Genomic DNA, 15,143 nt, shown 5'->3' on the forward strand with positions numbered 1-15,143 from the left:
CTTCAGCTGTCTTATCTAATAAAGGCAAAAAGCCATTGCTAATTAGCAAAGGTAAGCATGCTAACATGCTTAACTAAAGGGGGAGGGGAAGACATTGTAAACAAACACTTCCTAAACATCAGCATGCTAAATTTGTAATTGTTAGCACACAGGACCTTATTTTATCAGGAATCTCAGACTTGTGTTGTCTGAATCTACTGCCAGAAGGCAGGGCATTTCCAGTCTCAATGAATCACCAAATACCTCCAGTAAGTAGGCGTGGTTGTGATTCACAGGGACTTGATCTGGCCATTGCTGTTTCCTGACTATTTGTTGCCATTCATTCAAATTTTTCATTGGTCTTGTATATACACATGATTTAATTTCTTTTTATTTATTTATTTTTGCTGACAAGCACTTCACCCTGTTATTATTTAAAGGGTTAGTGGTTTACCTTGTTAGCTTGTGTAGCTATACTTGTACTTACTTAGCTAATACTATACTGTAGGTACTGTATTGTTGTCTTCTTCTACAGCCTAGTGTAACCTAATATTACCTGACAGGTAATATTAGGTTACTGTATACTGTATTATAACTTAAGGGATGATGTTAGAAAGTATTTACAAATTGAACCTGATGAATCTACTGAAATCTCTATAGATCGTGGCAAAACAAATACTGTTTTGTTTTGTTTTGTTTCTGTTTTGTTTTTTATATATTTTTGGGGACTTTTTGCCTTTATTAGATAGGACAGTAGATAGACAGGAAATGGGAAAAGAGAGAGGGCAGGTTACGCAGCAAAAGGCCAGAGGTCAGACTTAAACCTGTGGCTGTTGGACTCAGTCTTGGTACATGGGGCTCCAGCTCTACCGTGTGAGCTACCAGGGCGCCCCAAAACAAACACTACTGAGTGTGGATGCACTTGCGTATCTGTGGCTACACACACCACATAGGGAAATCTATCATCCACATTCAGACTTGGTAGGATTTCTTGACCTAAGAGGCTGGATCTGGATGCTGCAGGTCTACCACCAACAGTGACCCTCTGATGCACCAAACCTTTTATGATACGCATGTCATGAAGCCTTTGGGCTGTTGCAAGTGGGTCAGTATCCCATAGTGTGATACTGCTGGAATCAAAGCATTCGGTTTCTCACTGACACTTGGTGCTGGTTGCGGATGCACTTTCCCAGATGCCTTTCAAGCCACATCAGAGCATAGATTTTCCAGAACAACACGGCTTTTATCTTTGTCCTTTACTAAGCGGGTCAGTGAGCAACAAGCCTTGTCTGCGCATTCCTCCCTGTATGCAGTTCGCACCTGTTGTCTCTCAGGTGCACCTTTGGATAAGCCCTGCTTTTGTCCCTAATGTAGTGAGTCCATCTTATCACTGTGCCCCCTCAGACTTGAGCACATCTCAGCCCTCTTCCATTTCCTTCCTTTAAGGAGTGAGGACAACTTACCTTCTGTCCACCTTTTGGTTCATGGGCCAATTTCTCACCGGCACAAATCCCACTGGACGATGGAGGCTGTGGGACTGGCATATAGAGCACTCAGGGAAGGCTGTGTTCCTTTCCAGCTCAGACCACATCACATGAAACATTTCCAGGGGAAGATCAGTTCAAAATACCTGTGGAGCAGCAAGTTGGGCTTTTTTAAACTGATTTAATTCAATCAATCAATGGTTGATCTTAACACATTGTCTATGAATAGGGGCTCCATGAGTATGTAACTCTTTGCTTTGATTGCATCTAAACCCTGCAATAAAATGTCTGTCAAGTTCAGCACAGTCAGTAAGGAAGGACAGGCTTCAAGTTTTCCTGTCACCTTCTAGTCAGATTGTTCAAATCACAATGCAGATAGGACTCCCCTCCTTTCCTGTGTGTGCGTGTGGTATTGAATATAACTGTCTGTCATGCTGTTAAAACTGATGCCCACTGGCTGTCTGCATATGATGGGTTGTGTCAGACCACCCAAGAGGCCTGCTGGTGGGCCTACAGGGATGAGAGTATACAGTATGGGCTTATTTGTAGTGTGTGTGTGTGTGTGTGTGGGGAGGAGAGAGAGAGAGAGACAGATAGAAGTTCAGAAAAAAGGGGGTGAGGGGGTTATAGTGAGAAAATCCTTTTGAAGAGGCTCTGGCTCCAAGCAAATCAAAATTGAGAACGTGTTTGTAGGATCAACAGAAAAAGGAGAATTTTTCCACAGCTGTGTTATGTATTTTAGCCCAAACTGGAATATCTGCTGAAAACTTAACTAAAAACCTGGGGGAAAAGGTGCTTTTGTACTTTAAACCAATTGTTAAAACACACAAAGTCTTAACATCCTCTCATCTTCATTTACAGTGCTGCATGTGGGTAGAGTACCATTTATTTGAGACACTCATTGAGACATAACAAGTTGGTAATGTTTGAGTTTTTGCATGATGTTTATCAGTCAGTGATAAATCCAAGTTGTTTACAGCATAAAAATTTTTCGCTGCAGTGAGATTTGGGAAATGTAGCGTGTTTCTGACAGGAGCTTTGTGTTTTTAAGCTTCTTATACGAACATCAAACTAGTGCTTATCATGTTATATAACTTATTAATGATTAGGTGAAAGATAGAAAGTGAGTGTGTCTGGGTCTGTGTGTTTTTGGGTCTGTCTGTTGACAGAGCGAGGCGTTATGGTAGAAAGCACATGACTTATCAGTTGAGCTCTTTCATACACACACATACATACACTCTTCCTCCTTTAAAAAGCTGTCCTGTTAGTAGAAGATACGATCTGTGCCCCCCCCCTCCCCACCCGGAGCTGCTGAATAAAAGCCGTCTTTATTTATCACCCGCTCTCTGTGTGAAAATGTGTGTTTATGCCCATGCGTGTGATGTGATGCTGTCAGTGATCACAGATTTTACTGTCTATGGAAAAGAGTTCACAGATCACAGATCACAGAGCATATATAGTCCAGACATGTTGCTTTGCTTTGTCTGCCACGTGTTCCTGCATATAGTAGGAATTAACTTGGTGTAGCTTCCTCTCAGTGTGTGTTTTTATGTGTTTATTGCAGACATAGACGAATGTGCGATAGGTAGACACACTTGTGGCCCTGAGCAGACGTGCTACAACACCAAAGGCTCCTACACCTGCCAGTGTCCTCCGGGCTATCAGAGGAACGGAGAGCACTGTGTGGGTGAGTCACACGCCCTCTCCTCTAGCTTTATCAGATGATTCAAACCGGAGTCAAGCTTTTTGTGTGTCGTCTTTTATCAGTTGATTTAAAGAAATGCTTCTTGCAACGTATCTTACCGGCCATATCTTCTCCTGTCTGTGTGTGTGTTTGTGTCATCCTGCAGACAGAGACGAGTGTGCCCTGACTCACTATTGCATGCACAGATGTGTGAACACACAGGGCTCATACTACTGTGAGTGCAACGCAGGTCATAAGTTGGCCAGCAACAACCACAGCTGTGTTGGTAAGTCACTGAAAAGACATGTGTACTCATTGTCAGTGTGTGTTTGTGTGTACAACATCGAACATCGAATAATAAAAACATTTTGCTTCAGTGATTTGTTATTCTGACGTAGCTCGTCAGACATTTTATGTCGCTGTGGATATCCACCTAATCTGCTCAGCTGCTAACTTTTACTAGATTTGGACACCTTTGGTTACTTGCATGCTCATTGGAAATGACAAGAGTTTATAATAATAATCATAATTACCTTTATTTATATATCACTTTCTAAAAACTGTGTTTACAGAGTGTTTTACTGTACATACAAGTAACAGCACACCACACATAATAACAAGAGACAATAAACAAGAGCAGTGTAATTAATAATAATTCAGGGATAAAACTAAGCTATTAAATAAAGGTATAATAATGTAAAGAGGTGTGATGTAATACACAGCAGAGAGGATGCCAGCCTACCAAACTCACACACAGCATTAACACAGTGCTTCTGTCATTCCTCAGTTTTCTCAGGATGCAGATATCTTAAGGTCAGGAATGGCTTGAACAAAACAAATAGTGCACAAGCAGTTGTTTTATGTCTGGAAGCTCAGAGCTATCATGAGATTCACTATGCAACCTGAACCCACACAAGTGCAAGCAAATCTCCTGCTCAAGTCAAAGGAAGTTATTGAGAATGTTGTGCTGTGATAGAGAGCTGTTTATCTCAGAAACATATTTAGAAATCAATTTAAAACCCATGACTGGCTCCCAGCTATGCTGAAACATGTGCACTATGTTTGTACTGAATGTGTGCATACCACAATTGTGTGTGTCTTTCTGCCCCCTTTAGACCTGTAGTGCCAAAGTCCAACTTCCATATGGAAAACAAATGAGACAATAAGTGCAATTATATCCTTATCCGTTTATAGTATGTTAAACTAGGGATACGCCTTTTATGTAATTTCCATATTTGAGTATTCGCTTTTAATTATTATTGAGTACTCACTAACAAAGATCTAATGTAAGAATAGGGTCCAAAATAAACACCCAAACAAAATAATAATTTGGCTGGTAAAAAAAGCTGTTGCTGGTTTACTTTTTTATCTGCAGCCACTTTGGCCTGTCAGCTGTAACTAAGCAGTTAATTTTGTTCAGCACTTTGCAGCTTAGTCCTCAAACATCTCCTCCATTGTTGTAGTTGTTCTTCGGCCCAGTAGTAGCTTATACTCCGGCCCAACAACCCCATCAGCTTGTGTAAGCCTCCTCCTTCCACAAAGTTTAATGGGAGCATATCTCCACTCACCATTGTTACCATAAGCCAGCTAATAATCCCTGCCCCGGTAGGATCACAATGACATTTGCTAACACTGCAAAGGTTAACAAATGAGGTGATGAGAGGTTTATCCGTCTCCGCTGTTTTCTCTTTTTCTATGATACACAAATGTTACATAGCTCACCCTGCACAGTTTTCCGTTTTCCAAAATACTTCCAAACATCACTTTTATGCCTGGTTGCCATTCTGTCTGTAACATTAGATGAGTGGTGTGTGACTGAAAGCTTTAAACGCCCATGCGCAGATCTGAAAGTGAGTGCCCAATATGTTGAATACTGACATCCAAATGAGTGCTCGAGTACTCATGCCCATCCCTATGTAAAACATCTGCTTTTGTTCCAGATGTGAATGAATGTGATGTGCAGAGTCCCTGTCAGCACCACTGCTACAACCTGATTGGCTCCTTCCTCTGCCAGTGTGACCAGGGCTATGAGCTGGCACAAGATGCGGTCTCCTGCCAAGGTGGACACACACACACAGACACACACACATACACACACATATACATACATACATAGATATACAGTGGCAGATAAATGCATGTTTGTAAACCCATCATATTCTCATTTTATACCATGCACTGCCTTATACTCATTATCTATGCTTTGCTGTGTGTGTGTGTGTGTGTGTGTGTGTGTGTGTGTGTGTGTGTACATATTTTCTGTACAGACATTGATGAATGCAGCTTCTCCAGCTACATGTGTCAGTACCAGTGTATTAACAGCCCAGGAAGTTACTCCTGTGAGTGTCCAGAAGGATATCAGCTCCAGGGAAACAGGTTGTGTCAAGGTACTACAGTCCTTTTTCCTCTCCCTTTTCCTTTTATCAATCTTATTTTTAGCCCTTCTTACTTTATTTATTTGTCTATCTCACCTTCCTCTGTTTTCACACACAACAAAGTTCCCAAGTGAGTCCTCTTCTCCTCCTCCCTTCCTCAACTCTTTGAAGATAACTGTTTACAGGAACTCCCCATCATTTCCCACTATCATCCACTATTCTACCTCTCAAGGAGAGGAATGAAAGCCACTCTCAACCAGTACTGTCATGGAAAGAATGCAGAGGTTAGGCATTACAAACACAGCAACTTTGTGTTGCCCTGCTAAGCCACCTCTGTGAATTTATATGCATGATGTTGGTTTCTTGAAGTGGATTTATTTGAAGCTCCGGCGCTTGCTCAAAGGGTGAGCTGTTATTTTTTCCTCTCCCCTTCGGTCAGGTGCAGGCTTTATAGGGGGAGTCATGAATCCGGCCGGTTGTGTCAGAGGGACCCTTTGGTGATGAATCCAGGTTTCTGTGCCAGAAATAGCCCTGTGGTTTAGGGCAGGTTTGATGGGGTTATTTTCAAGGTGGTGCAAGGAAAGAGCTGCAGTTAGACCTGCGTGGGGGTTGCATTGGGGGCTTCCCTCGATTACAGATCTCCAGGTTTCCCTCTTGTGTTTCTTTGCATCTCCACAGCTGCTGGAAGTGCAGCTACAACCCTGAAACACAGTTCCCAAACTGTACACGTCCTGAACTTTGACTGTGTTTACACAGCTCTGTTTCATGAAGCGTGTCAGGTTTGTGTGGGTTTTGGAAGTGGGGGATACTAATATTGTCATCTAGCTATTTTGGACTATTCAATACTCTTTTCTTCCCCTCTTTCTCTCTCTCGCTCTCTCTCTCTCTCTCTCTGTGTTTCTCTGCCAATCACCAGACATAAATGAGTGTGAGACGGGGACCCATAACTGCCAAGATGATGAAATGTGCTGGAACTATTATGGAGGCTTCCGCTGCTATCCCAGAAACCCCTGCGAGGCACCTTATGCCAAAACCTCTGAAAAGTCAGTAAACATCATCCAGTTCTTTTGTTTCACTATCAACTGTGGAGCCAGTTTCACAAAGATTGTCACAATTATTGTCTGTCTGCAGTCGCTGTATCTGCCGTTCTCAGACTGAGTGCCAGGGTCTCCCACCGTCAATTGTCTACAAATACATGAGCATCCAGGCAGACCGGACTGTGCCGGCGGATATCTTCCAGATTCAGGCCACCAACATCTACGCCAACACACACAACACCTTCAGGATCAAAGCTGGGAATGAGGGAGGAGAATTTTTCCTCCGTGTAAGTCGATTTAGTCAAATTGGTTTTTTTGCGTTGCATGAAAAGCTGGGGGAGAGTGTAACAGGTGATAATGAGCTCAGATTAAATGCTAAACTGTTACAGCATTGTCAAATGCTGTCAGAATCTGCAGTTTCAAGCTAAATCCATTGAATTACACACATATTCACACATCCCCTTGACTCCACCCGTACAATTACCCAACAGATTGTATCAACATGTGGCACCTGTTACACAGTAGTTAAAGTTGTGCTGTGTCCCCACATTTCCAAGATATTATTTGGCACTAAGCAAACAAGACTGAGAGTCTGCAGCCATGCTAGCAGCTGTTAGGCTGCATATGAGTGCTGCTTTGAGCTAAATGCTAACTTCACAATACTAACATGCTCACGATGTCAGTGCAAACATGCAGATGTTTATCAGCTTCTTAGCATGCTAAGATTTACTTATTAGCCAAAAACACAAAGTGCCGCTGAGACTGAGTCAGACATTTTGCAATTATTGTGTATCGGAAGCCAAAAAAGTCCACTTCATGGTGTCAGGGGATCACCAAAGTAATGAATGTCTAAACAAAAGGTCTTGGTAATCAATCCAATAGTTTTATTGATATTTTAGTCTAGTATTTTAGATTGGTTGTCTAACAGCATGGCTAAACAAAAATAAATCTAATTCAACGTACTATATCTTTAATATGTTAAATTATAAATATAAATATATAAATAATATATAAAATCTGTGATTAATCTGTCATGTGTCATATTTTCTTGCAGCGTTCCAGCAATGTGAGTGCCATGCTGGTGCTAACCAAGCCTCTGTCAGGCCCCAGGGAGTATGTCGTGGACCTGGAGATGGTCACTCACCATCTGACCATGAACTACCGCTCCAGCTCACTGCTGCGGCTCACAGTCATAGTCGGGCCCTACGCCTTCTGAGCACCGCAATTCCCAGCAGCCCACATAAGTCTGGTTCAGCAAACATAGCAGTGTAACACAGCAGATGCCTGTATCAGAATTACATACTGTACATTTTCATACAAAACATGCATACAACATATAACATAGGCTGTGCCAGACTCACTCACAGCAAATCCAATAGGCTTGCTCATGACCGACCAGCCCATGCTGTAATGTGACCACTGGGCATCTTTTTCTCCCAGGGTGCAGGGAAGCATTGTGATGAAGAGTTTTTAGTGTCCTGGGGAGTCAAGCACTGTGTTTCAAAAAGAGCACTTAACAGTAAAACAATTTTAATCTTTAAAGTTGTTTACTTTAAGTGCCTGAAGTGGACATAGGAAATATGCTGGATGCAGTGTTTTCCCTTGTAGTGGTTGTTAGCTACTTCCATAGTAAAAACAATTTGGGACAGAGCAGTGGCCCTCAAGAAAAGAAGCCTAGTGGACACACATCCTAACTGTGATGAATCTGGGATGCAGCTGTACCTTCATTTATTACTTTGTTCAGACCAGAACTGCTTACAATAATCTGTGTGTGCATCAGTGAAGCACTCTGTTATAGGAAAGAGAGAGAAAAATCATATTTTCTATATAAGTGTACATGATAAATATCCAATATGAGCAGCTTTTGATACAAAAAATCATTTACAGACCTTGTAAATCACAGCTTCTGTTGATAAATGTTGTAGGGGTTAGTACTGCTGCGCCGCACTGTTTGTGCAAGTTTCTGTATAGTTTTACTCATGAGTAATAATTTCCAGAGAAGTCCAGAACAGTTCAGAAGTGTAAAGGGAGGGAATTTGCCTGTGAGTTGAGAGAGTACTAAACTTTGCATGACAACAGGCTTGATGCGTGTAGGCTTTACTCGCAGGAGTTAAGTAATGTACATACCGAGGTAACAAATCTGTGTTTATACGTGTATGTGGATGTTTGTATGTTTGAGTGTGCGTGTGTGTGCCTGGCTTTGTTTATGCATGTAAGCAAATGAAAGTGTGAAACACAGACGGAGAGAAAGGGAAAGAGTGAGAAAGAGCTTGTTCTCTGCCCCAGGTTTGGTGGATGTGGTCAAGCTGTTTATGCGTTTCTGTGATGCCATCCTCGCAGCCCTCGGTCACAGAGGCAATAACAAGAGATTTTTTAACTCGAGAACACACGCAGGAAATGATGGCTTTCATAACACACCTTGGCCAATTGACCGCCTCATTGGTGCCACGGTGATTCTCCAGAGGAACAGCTCGGCTTTCTAATGTCGGTCCCAGTCAAGAAGTCACACTGGCACCAGGCTGGCTTGCGTGATGAACATAATTACAGTGCTTTGCCCTGTTGCTGCTTCATGTGTGACACAAGGGATTATTAAAGTGTTAATACAATGCCACCACACTTTTTTGGCAGAACGACCAATCTTTCACTAGCTGCTTTGTCTTTCATGACTCCATGCGTCTGCTCTGGCTTATTGCTGAAACACTGTACACTGTTGACACAGCAATGAAAACCACATTTAAAAACCAACATGTTGTCACCACTTTAAGTGTAGAAAGTTATCCATCTTTGCCTAGTCTTTTATGTGGTTTCAGCAGTGATCATGCCATAGTGCCTTAGAGTTATAAACACAAAAATTGTAACACTAATCTTATAATTCATGCTGTCAAGACTGTTAACTTCCTGCATTGAAATGCCTTAATGTTTTTTCTCTTCTATTTAAAATATATTTTGTCATATGTATCTTATATTGATTGTACTCTGAAGAGCAAAAGTTATATTGTTGAATAAAATATGATGGATAAATGGGGCTCGGCTGTTTTGTTTTTTTATATTCAACAGAGCAGCAGAGCAAATGTGTGTTGCACTGTGTACCAAAGTGAGCAAGATCTGGCATCACGTACAGTATAATGGAAAAGGCAGCAGTTGTGTGACATGCTCTGCTGCTCTTCCCATGCTTTTGGGAAAACGTGTGGATGATTTCATCTGAATATAACAATGATAAATGCAGTGAACATGATGCCCTAGCCATCATATCTATCTTATTTAAAGAGATCCAGAGGGGATATAGTAATATAGTATGTTGAGTCAATGTGTGCTGAGGGACAAATGTGAAGCTTGCACACACACAACATATTTAGATGTGAAATTGGTTGGGAGTGGTTTTATGGTAAGTTGTTACTCAATCATTCTGCTGTCTAGAGCTTTAGTCAGAGCAGTGTTGGGACGTGTAAAATGATACATGATGTGTCATTGCTCCCCTAGCTCCATCTTCAGCTCCCCGTTTTTTGGAGCTCTGTGTTTTTGCTGTCCATGCATGATTCAGCCCCCAGGAGAAAACATTGCTCACCCACTTTTTCTGTGACTCAACCAGGCGCTGAACTTCATAAGAGGAGCAACATTTTCAGGTTCATGTTCTTGATTAATATTCCACTCAGGGTCACGGTGAAGATAATTAACTTAATCTCCCTGCATATAGCTAGACATTTCATTAATCACTGTTAGATTTATTACATAGATCAAAGCCTAAGTCATTGGCTGAGGATCACAGAGAAGAAAAAATAGCCATGTTAGTTCAGTAAGTTGAATGTTTGTTACTCTCTCATCTCCTCACCAAAATATCCCAATAACTATTCTCTATGTTTTTTTAAGGCTGTTTTATACTCTTGAACTTGTTTGGGATCAGATCTTAGAGAGCTGTTCATATTAATAAAATATGTATTTACATAGTCAAGATTGTCAAAATGTGGATGGATAATTCAGAATCAAAGAATGTAGTTGCTGCAGTATTAGTTGAATTCTTTACATCCTCGAGGTGCCTACAGCACAAAAATGTTTCCAGTTCCAGGAAGAAATACAGTACACCTGCATTTCAAACACATACAGTATGCAAATATTACCCACCAGGCCAGATTAACCCTTTAGGAGGCCCCAATGTAAAAATGAGCCGTGGGCCCCAAATGACCACTGAGCAGTATCTGATACTAAGAAGAGGAAATCCCTTACGTTCTTTCGTGTTTTTGTGTCCAAAAAGGACACTCTGGGGGCTCTGTGCTTTGAGCTAAATGAACATCAGTATGCTAATATGCGGAGTTAACGCAATATGTTGAGGTTAAGCAGGTATAGGCAAATGTTTACCATGTTTGCCAAATTATTTTAGCATGCTAACATCTGCTAATTAGCAATAAGCTGCAGCTGAAGGAAATTACATTAGTTAAAGTATTGGACAAATTAAAAAAAACGAGCTGATGAAAAGTCAAGGGATTGCCAACGTGATTGTAGTTCATCCTGTAAAGACTATACAGTTTTGGACCAAATTTTTAATGGCAACCCATCCAATAGTTGTGGAAACATTCACACAAAATAACAAACTTCAACCTGCTGTTGGGGCTAGAAGAAAGTCATAGATCACTGAATTCATTAGAATACATCGTCTGGGATTAATACAATGAATACAAATTTCATGGCAATCCATTCGGTAGATATTTCACAGGTGAAGTGAAAACTTTGATCTGCAGTGCCACAGAAAAATGCAGTAGGATTCATCCTTTCTGGAAACTGATGTCTGTACAAAATGCCATCTAAATTGTTGTTGAGATATTTTAGTCAGGCAGAACAAAGCGGTGGGCAACGGGATGGTGAAAAAGGCTTTACAGAGCAGCAGAACTACATTAATTCAGACATTCACTGGCTTCAGATTCATCCAGGTTTAAACCCTGGGCCTACATCACAAAAATGTTGAAACTGAAGTGATTAATCACTTCTCACTGGGAAATCACTTCATAGTGTGCAGTTACTTTATGTTCTCCTCGGTCTGTCTTGCTGTTTCAGAGTGGGTGTCAGGGATAGAGGTAAGAGGTGTTTTAATGGCGAGAGAGAGTGCATGAAGAGGTGAGAAATGAGTAGTTTATTGGATGGCATTTGAGATCGGAAAGACATAATGGGATGAGGTCACTTGTTAACACTGGCAGAAAGTGCCACACGAGGGTGGCATAACCTCACAAGGGCATTTACAGGGAGACACACTCACACACATGCACGCCACTCAAGGAGTCGCTCTCATAGTAACAAGAATATACACACGTCAAACTAATTAGCAGAATCCATGTGTGAATGTTTGTGTATGTAAATTGGGAACTCTGCTGATGTGGTATGCAGCCCGGTGCCACTGCATGTGGCTGTTGAACATGTGCCAGGTCGTAAACACTCCCTGCCTGGTGCCCAACCACAGATGTCGTTTCAATCAGCCTTCAGTCAGGCTGAAAAATAAATCCTGGAGGTCCATACCTGTGTGATTACATTCTCTAATTATAGTTTGGAGCAGTAACTCTGAGATGACTAAACGAGACGGGCCCTGAGGGTGTTGTGAATGTAATTATATCCTGACAATTAATAGGCCCGTTCCTCAGAGAAGTTTCTTATATGATGACGTACCTGACCGTTTTTAGCTCACCAGGGAAGCCTTTGAATTATGACATAATTACAAGGGAAAACATGATATACAAGGATGATAATTATACCCAAGTACAGTAACGGTAAATGGTATTTCCTTTTATGAAGTTCATATCGGGGAAAACGTTTATATTTCTCCTCAGTGAACAACTCAGTGGGTCAAAAGAAGACATGTTTTGGACCTGGAGTTAATCATATAGGCCACAGCTATGGCCTTCTATGGAAGGGTTGCTTAATTCAGAGGAAGCCTGACCTGTTGCTATTGTACAATGTGCACACACACACTAGCAAAGAAAATCACATCCAAGTTGCTGAAAAGACAAGGAGAAGGTCATGCATGCAAATGGTGGAAGACTAATTAACACACTAGAAAAGACATACAGCAAAAAATGTATGGCTTTTTATATTTTTTATACATATTTTAAATGAAGAATGCAAATCAAAGAGGTGATTTAAAATGTACTCTCCCACCTCTACCACACTGTGAGGAAGAACAAGCTTCCCTGCTGTGTGCTGAATGGTACAAATGATCAATTTAAGTACCTATTGTCCACCCACACAGGTGTTTTCAAGTACATTTCCTGATTAAACCTCCTTTCAAGACTGTGTAGGCATGTTCAGACTGCTTGATTGGCTTCTCTCTCAATCTCCTGTTAGTTTTGTTGCACCTTTTAGGGCGGGACAACTTCTCTGTAGACCAGGACTACTGTGTAGGATTTAGTGGCATCTAGCAGTAGTTGCAGATTACAGTGTCTTTGCCTCACCCTCCCATTCAAAGTGTATAGGAGAAACCACAGTGGTCACCAAACTCGTGAAAAACCATCTAGAGCCAGTATCTGAGCTACTGTAGAAACATGGTGTATCAACATGGCGGACTCCGTAGAAGAGGACTTGCTCCCTCTGTAGATAAAAAAAGTGAATTCTAAGGTAACAAAAGCACAACAACTATTTTCAATTACCTTCAATCAGGATAAATGAAAACACCCGTGTGGTTGTGGTCATACTATATAGGAAAAGCACATGTGTAAATAATACAATGAAAGATGGCTAAATTTCATTTAGCTCCTTCTGTTTCAGGGTCCTGCTACTGTTTATGCTGACTCATTGTCCCACTGTTTGTGCTTCTGGTTTGAAGTATTGAACTATTGGAGAGGGCTTAAGTAACAAGCAAAAACTACAAAGAAGGTGTAGTAGAGGAAGATAAACACCAGACAAAATAGTTTTCTTACAACCTGGCAACACAAATGTTTTTCTTCCTAACAATCCAGTTCTGATCTTTAGTAATCATTAATAAAGCCCTTGGACTAGAAAGTGTTGCTGAGTGATTCTGGAGTGAGGGATGCCAGCTGGGCTCTGATTGGTCCAAAGTCAAGGTGAAGCAGAAATAGTTCAAAGCAGATAATCCTGAAAGGAAGGTCACTGCTAGAGGGGGGCTTCCTCACACACACATGCTACCCTCTTCTTTATACCTAGCTGCAGTTCACCATTAAAGAACAGTTCACAATTTTTCAAGTCTATCTTAAAACAACAATGAGGATTCTCATATGAACACTGACAGAGGTTTTTACTTGCTGTCATCATTAATCCAGTGATAGGGAACGAAGGACCACAGTCCTTATTCTGTGTAAAAATGTTTTTAAAAGTTTATCTGAAGCCAATATTACACTTCAGCAGTCTTAGAGAAATCAAGTTTTATATTTCAAACTTGAAATTTTAACAGTGGGAGAAAACAATACAGCAAAACAAGCTGAAAAGACACGATTTTGCAGCTCAATCTTGAGATTCATACTGACACCCATTGCACTGGGTCCACTTCCATCTCTCCCGCCCTATCAGCTCACATCTGCCCTGGATTTTCAGGCCTTTTCATATTTTCCACTTCCCTGCCATTCCTTCCAATGCAACTTGGGTGAAATTGAGAGAGAACGAGTACATTATGTGTGTGTACTGTGTCAGCACATGCATGTGTGACAGCGATGAAGACGGGCAGGTGAGGGGCGGCCAAGGGTGGGCGCGGGTTGTTGACGTGCCAGTCAGTAATACTTTTCCTCAGGTTGAGGTGTGCTCACCGGGAGGGTGTGTTACTGCTGGAAAGCTCTGTAATGAACGGGAGGCTGGCTCACTGCCTGATCAAATTCCACCGCAGCCTCATATCTATCTTGCCTTCCAAAAATGTTCGGCATACCAGTGGGTTTTATTGACTTGTCAGAGCAGACAGCGGAGTGCAAGCTCTGCCTTGTAAGGTGTGCAGTTAACAGGTTTCTAAAGCAGGAATGTCTGCTGAATACTTTTTATTTGTTATACCTTTTTGTGTTTTGAGCTAAAATTGATGAGTAGTGATTAGAACTACAGCGTGTAGGACAGTGGGAATTCAAAATGCACACTTTGACTGTATTTATCCAAACTGGACTTTATCATGCTGGCACATGAACCCTGAGTCTAATGTGAGCTAGCCCCAGTTTATTTCTCTCATGTAGCCTATTACTATTACATTGAGTAGTAGAGGTAAGCAATCACTTTTTCTGAAAAATAAAAGTTTGAAAAACACAGAATGTCATCAAACAACAATCCTCAAAAAGTCTTTAAACCATCTGGATGAAAAAGATTTTTGGTGAGTACTATATGAGTTAGTTATAGAGTTAGAGTTACAGTTATATGAGTTGTATAAAGTCTTTTGTGGCTCCAGGGGGAGCCATATGAAATCTGACAAACCGCCTCAAGTGATGTCACTTGAGGCAGCGTCTGCTGGGGCTAAAGACTACAAGTTTGAAAATGCAAAAAGTCTGGAGGTGTGGAGTTGAAAGGAAGTGGTTCACCAGACCTCTGTAGAACGCTCCTCAGCTCGGCTCAAGGCTACATTAGCTGCTACGAGCATAACCCCCCCGAATCCCCCGACCAAACCAAACTGTCAGCAGTT

At 41.4% G+C, this 15,143-nt stretch overlaps 1 protein-coding gene across 1 annotated transcript in view; it reads left to right on the forward strand.

Moving 5' to 3' along the window:
* The window catches only part of efemp1 (EGF containing fibulin extracellular matrix protein 1), a 19,002-nt gene extending 9,418 nt beyond the window's left edge, over positions 1 to 9,584 (forward strand). The window contains exons 5-11 of the mRNA XM_035663434.1: positions 3,028 to 3,150; positions 3,314 to 3,433; positions 5,088 to 5,207; positions 5,415 to 5,534; positions 6,439 to 6,565; positions 6,654 to 6,846; positions 7,614 to 9,584. Coding sequence (XP_035519327.1) covers positions 3,028 to 3,150; positions 3,314 to 3,433; positions 5,088 to 5,207; positions 5,415 to 5,534; positions 6,439 to 6,565; positions 6,654 to 6,846; positions 7,614 to 7,775 — 965 coding nt within the window. The 3' untranslated portion in view covers positions 7,776 to 9,584. The remainder of the gene's footprint in view (positions 1 to 3,027; positions 3,151 to 3,313; positions 3,434 to 5,087; positions 5,208 to 5,414; positions 5,535 to 6,438; positions 6,566 to 6,653; positions 6,847 to 7,613) is intronic.
* The last annotated feature ends 5,559 nt before the right edge of the window (positions 9,585 to 15,143 follow it).

The sequence above is a fragment of the Morone saxatilis genome, unplaced genomic scaffold (assembly GCF_004916995.1).
Source record: "Morone saxatilis isolate NCDOM2014 unplaced genomic scaffold, NCSU_SB_2.0 Contig19, whole genome shotgun sequence".
Lineage (NCBI taxonomy): Eukaryota > Metazoa > Chordata > Actinopteri > Moronidae > Morone > Morone saxatilis.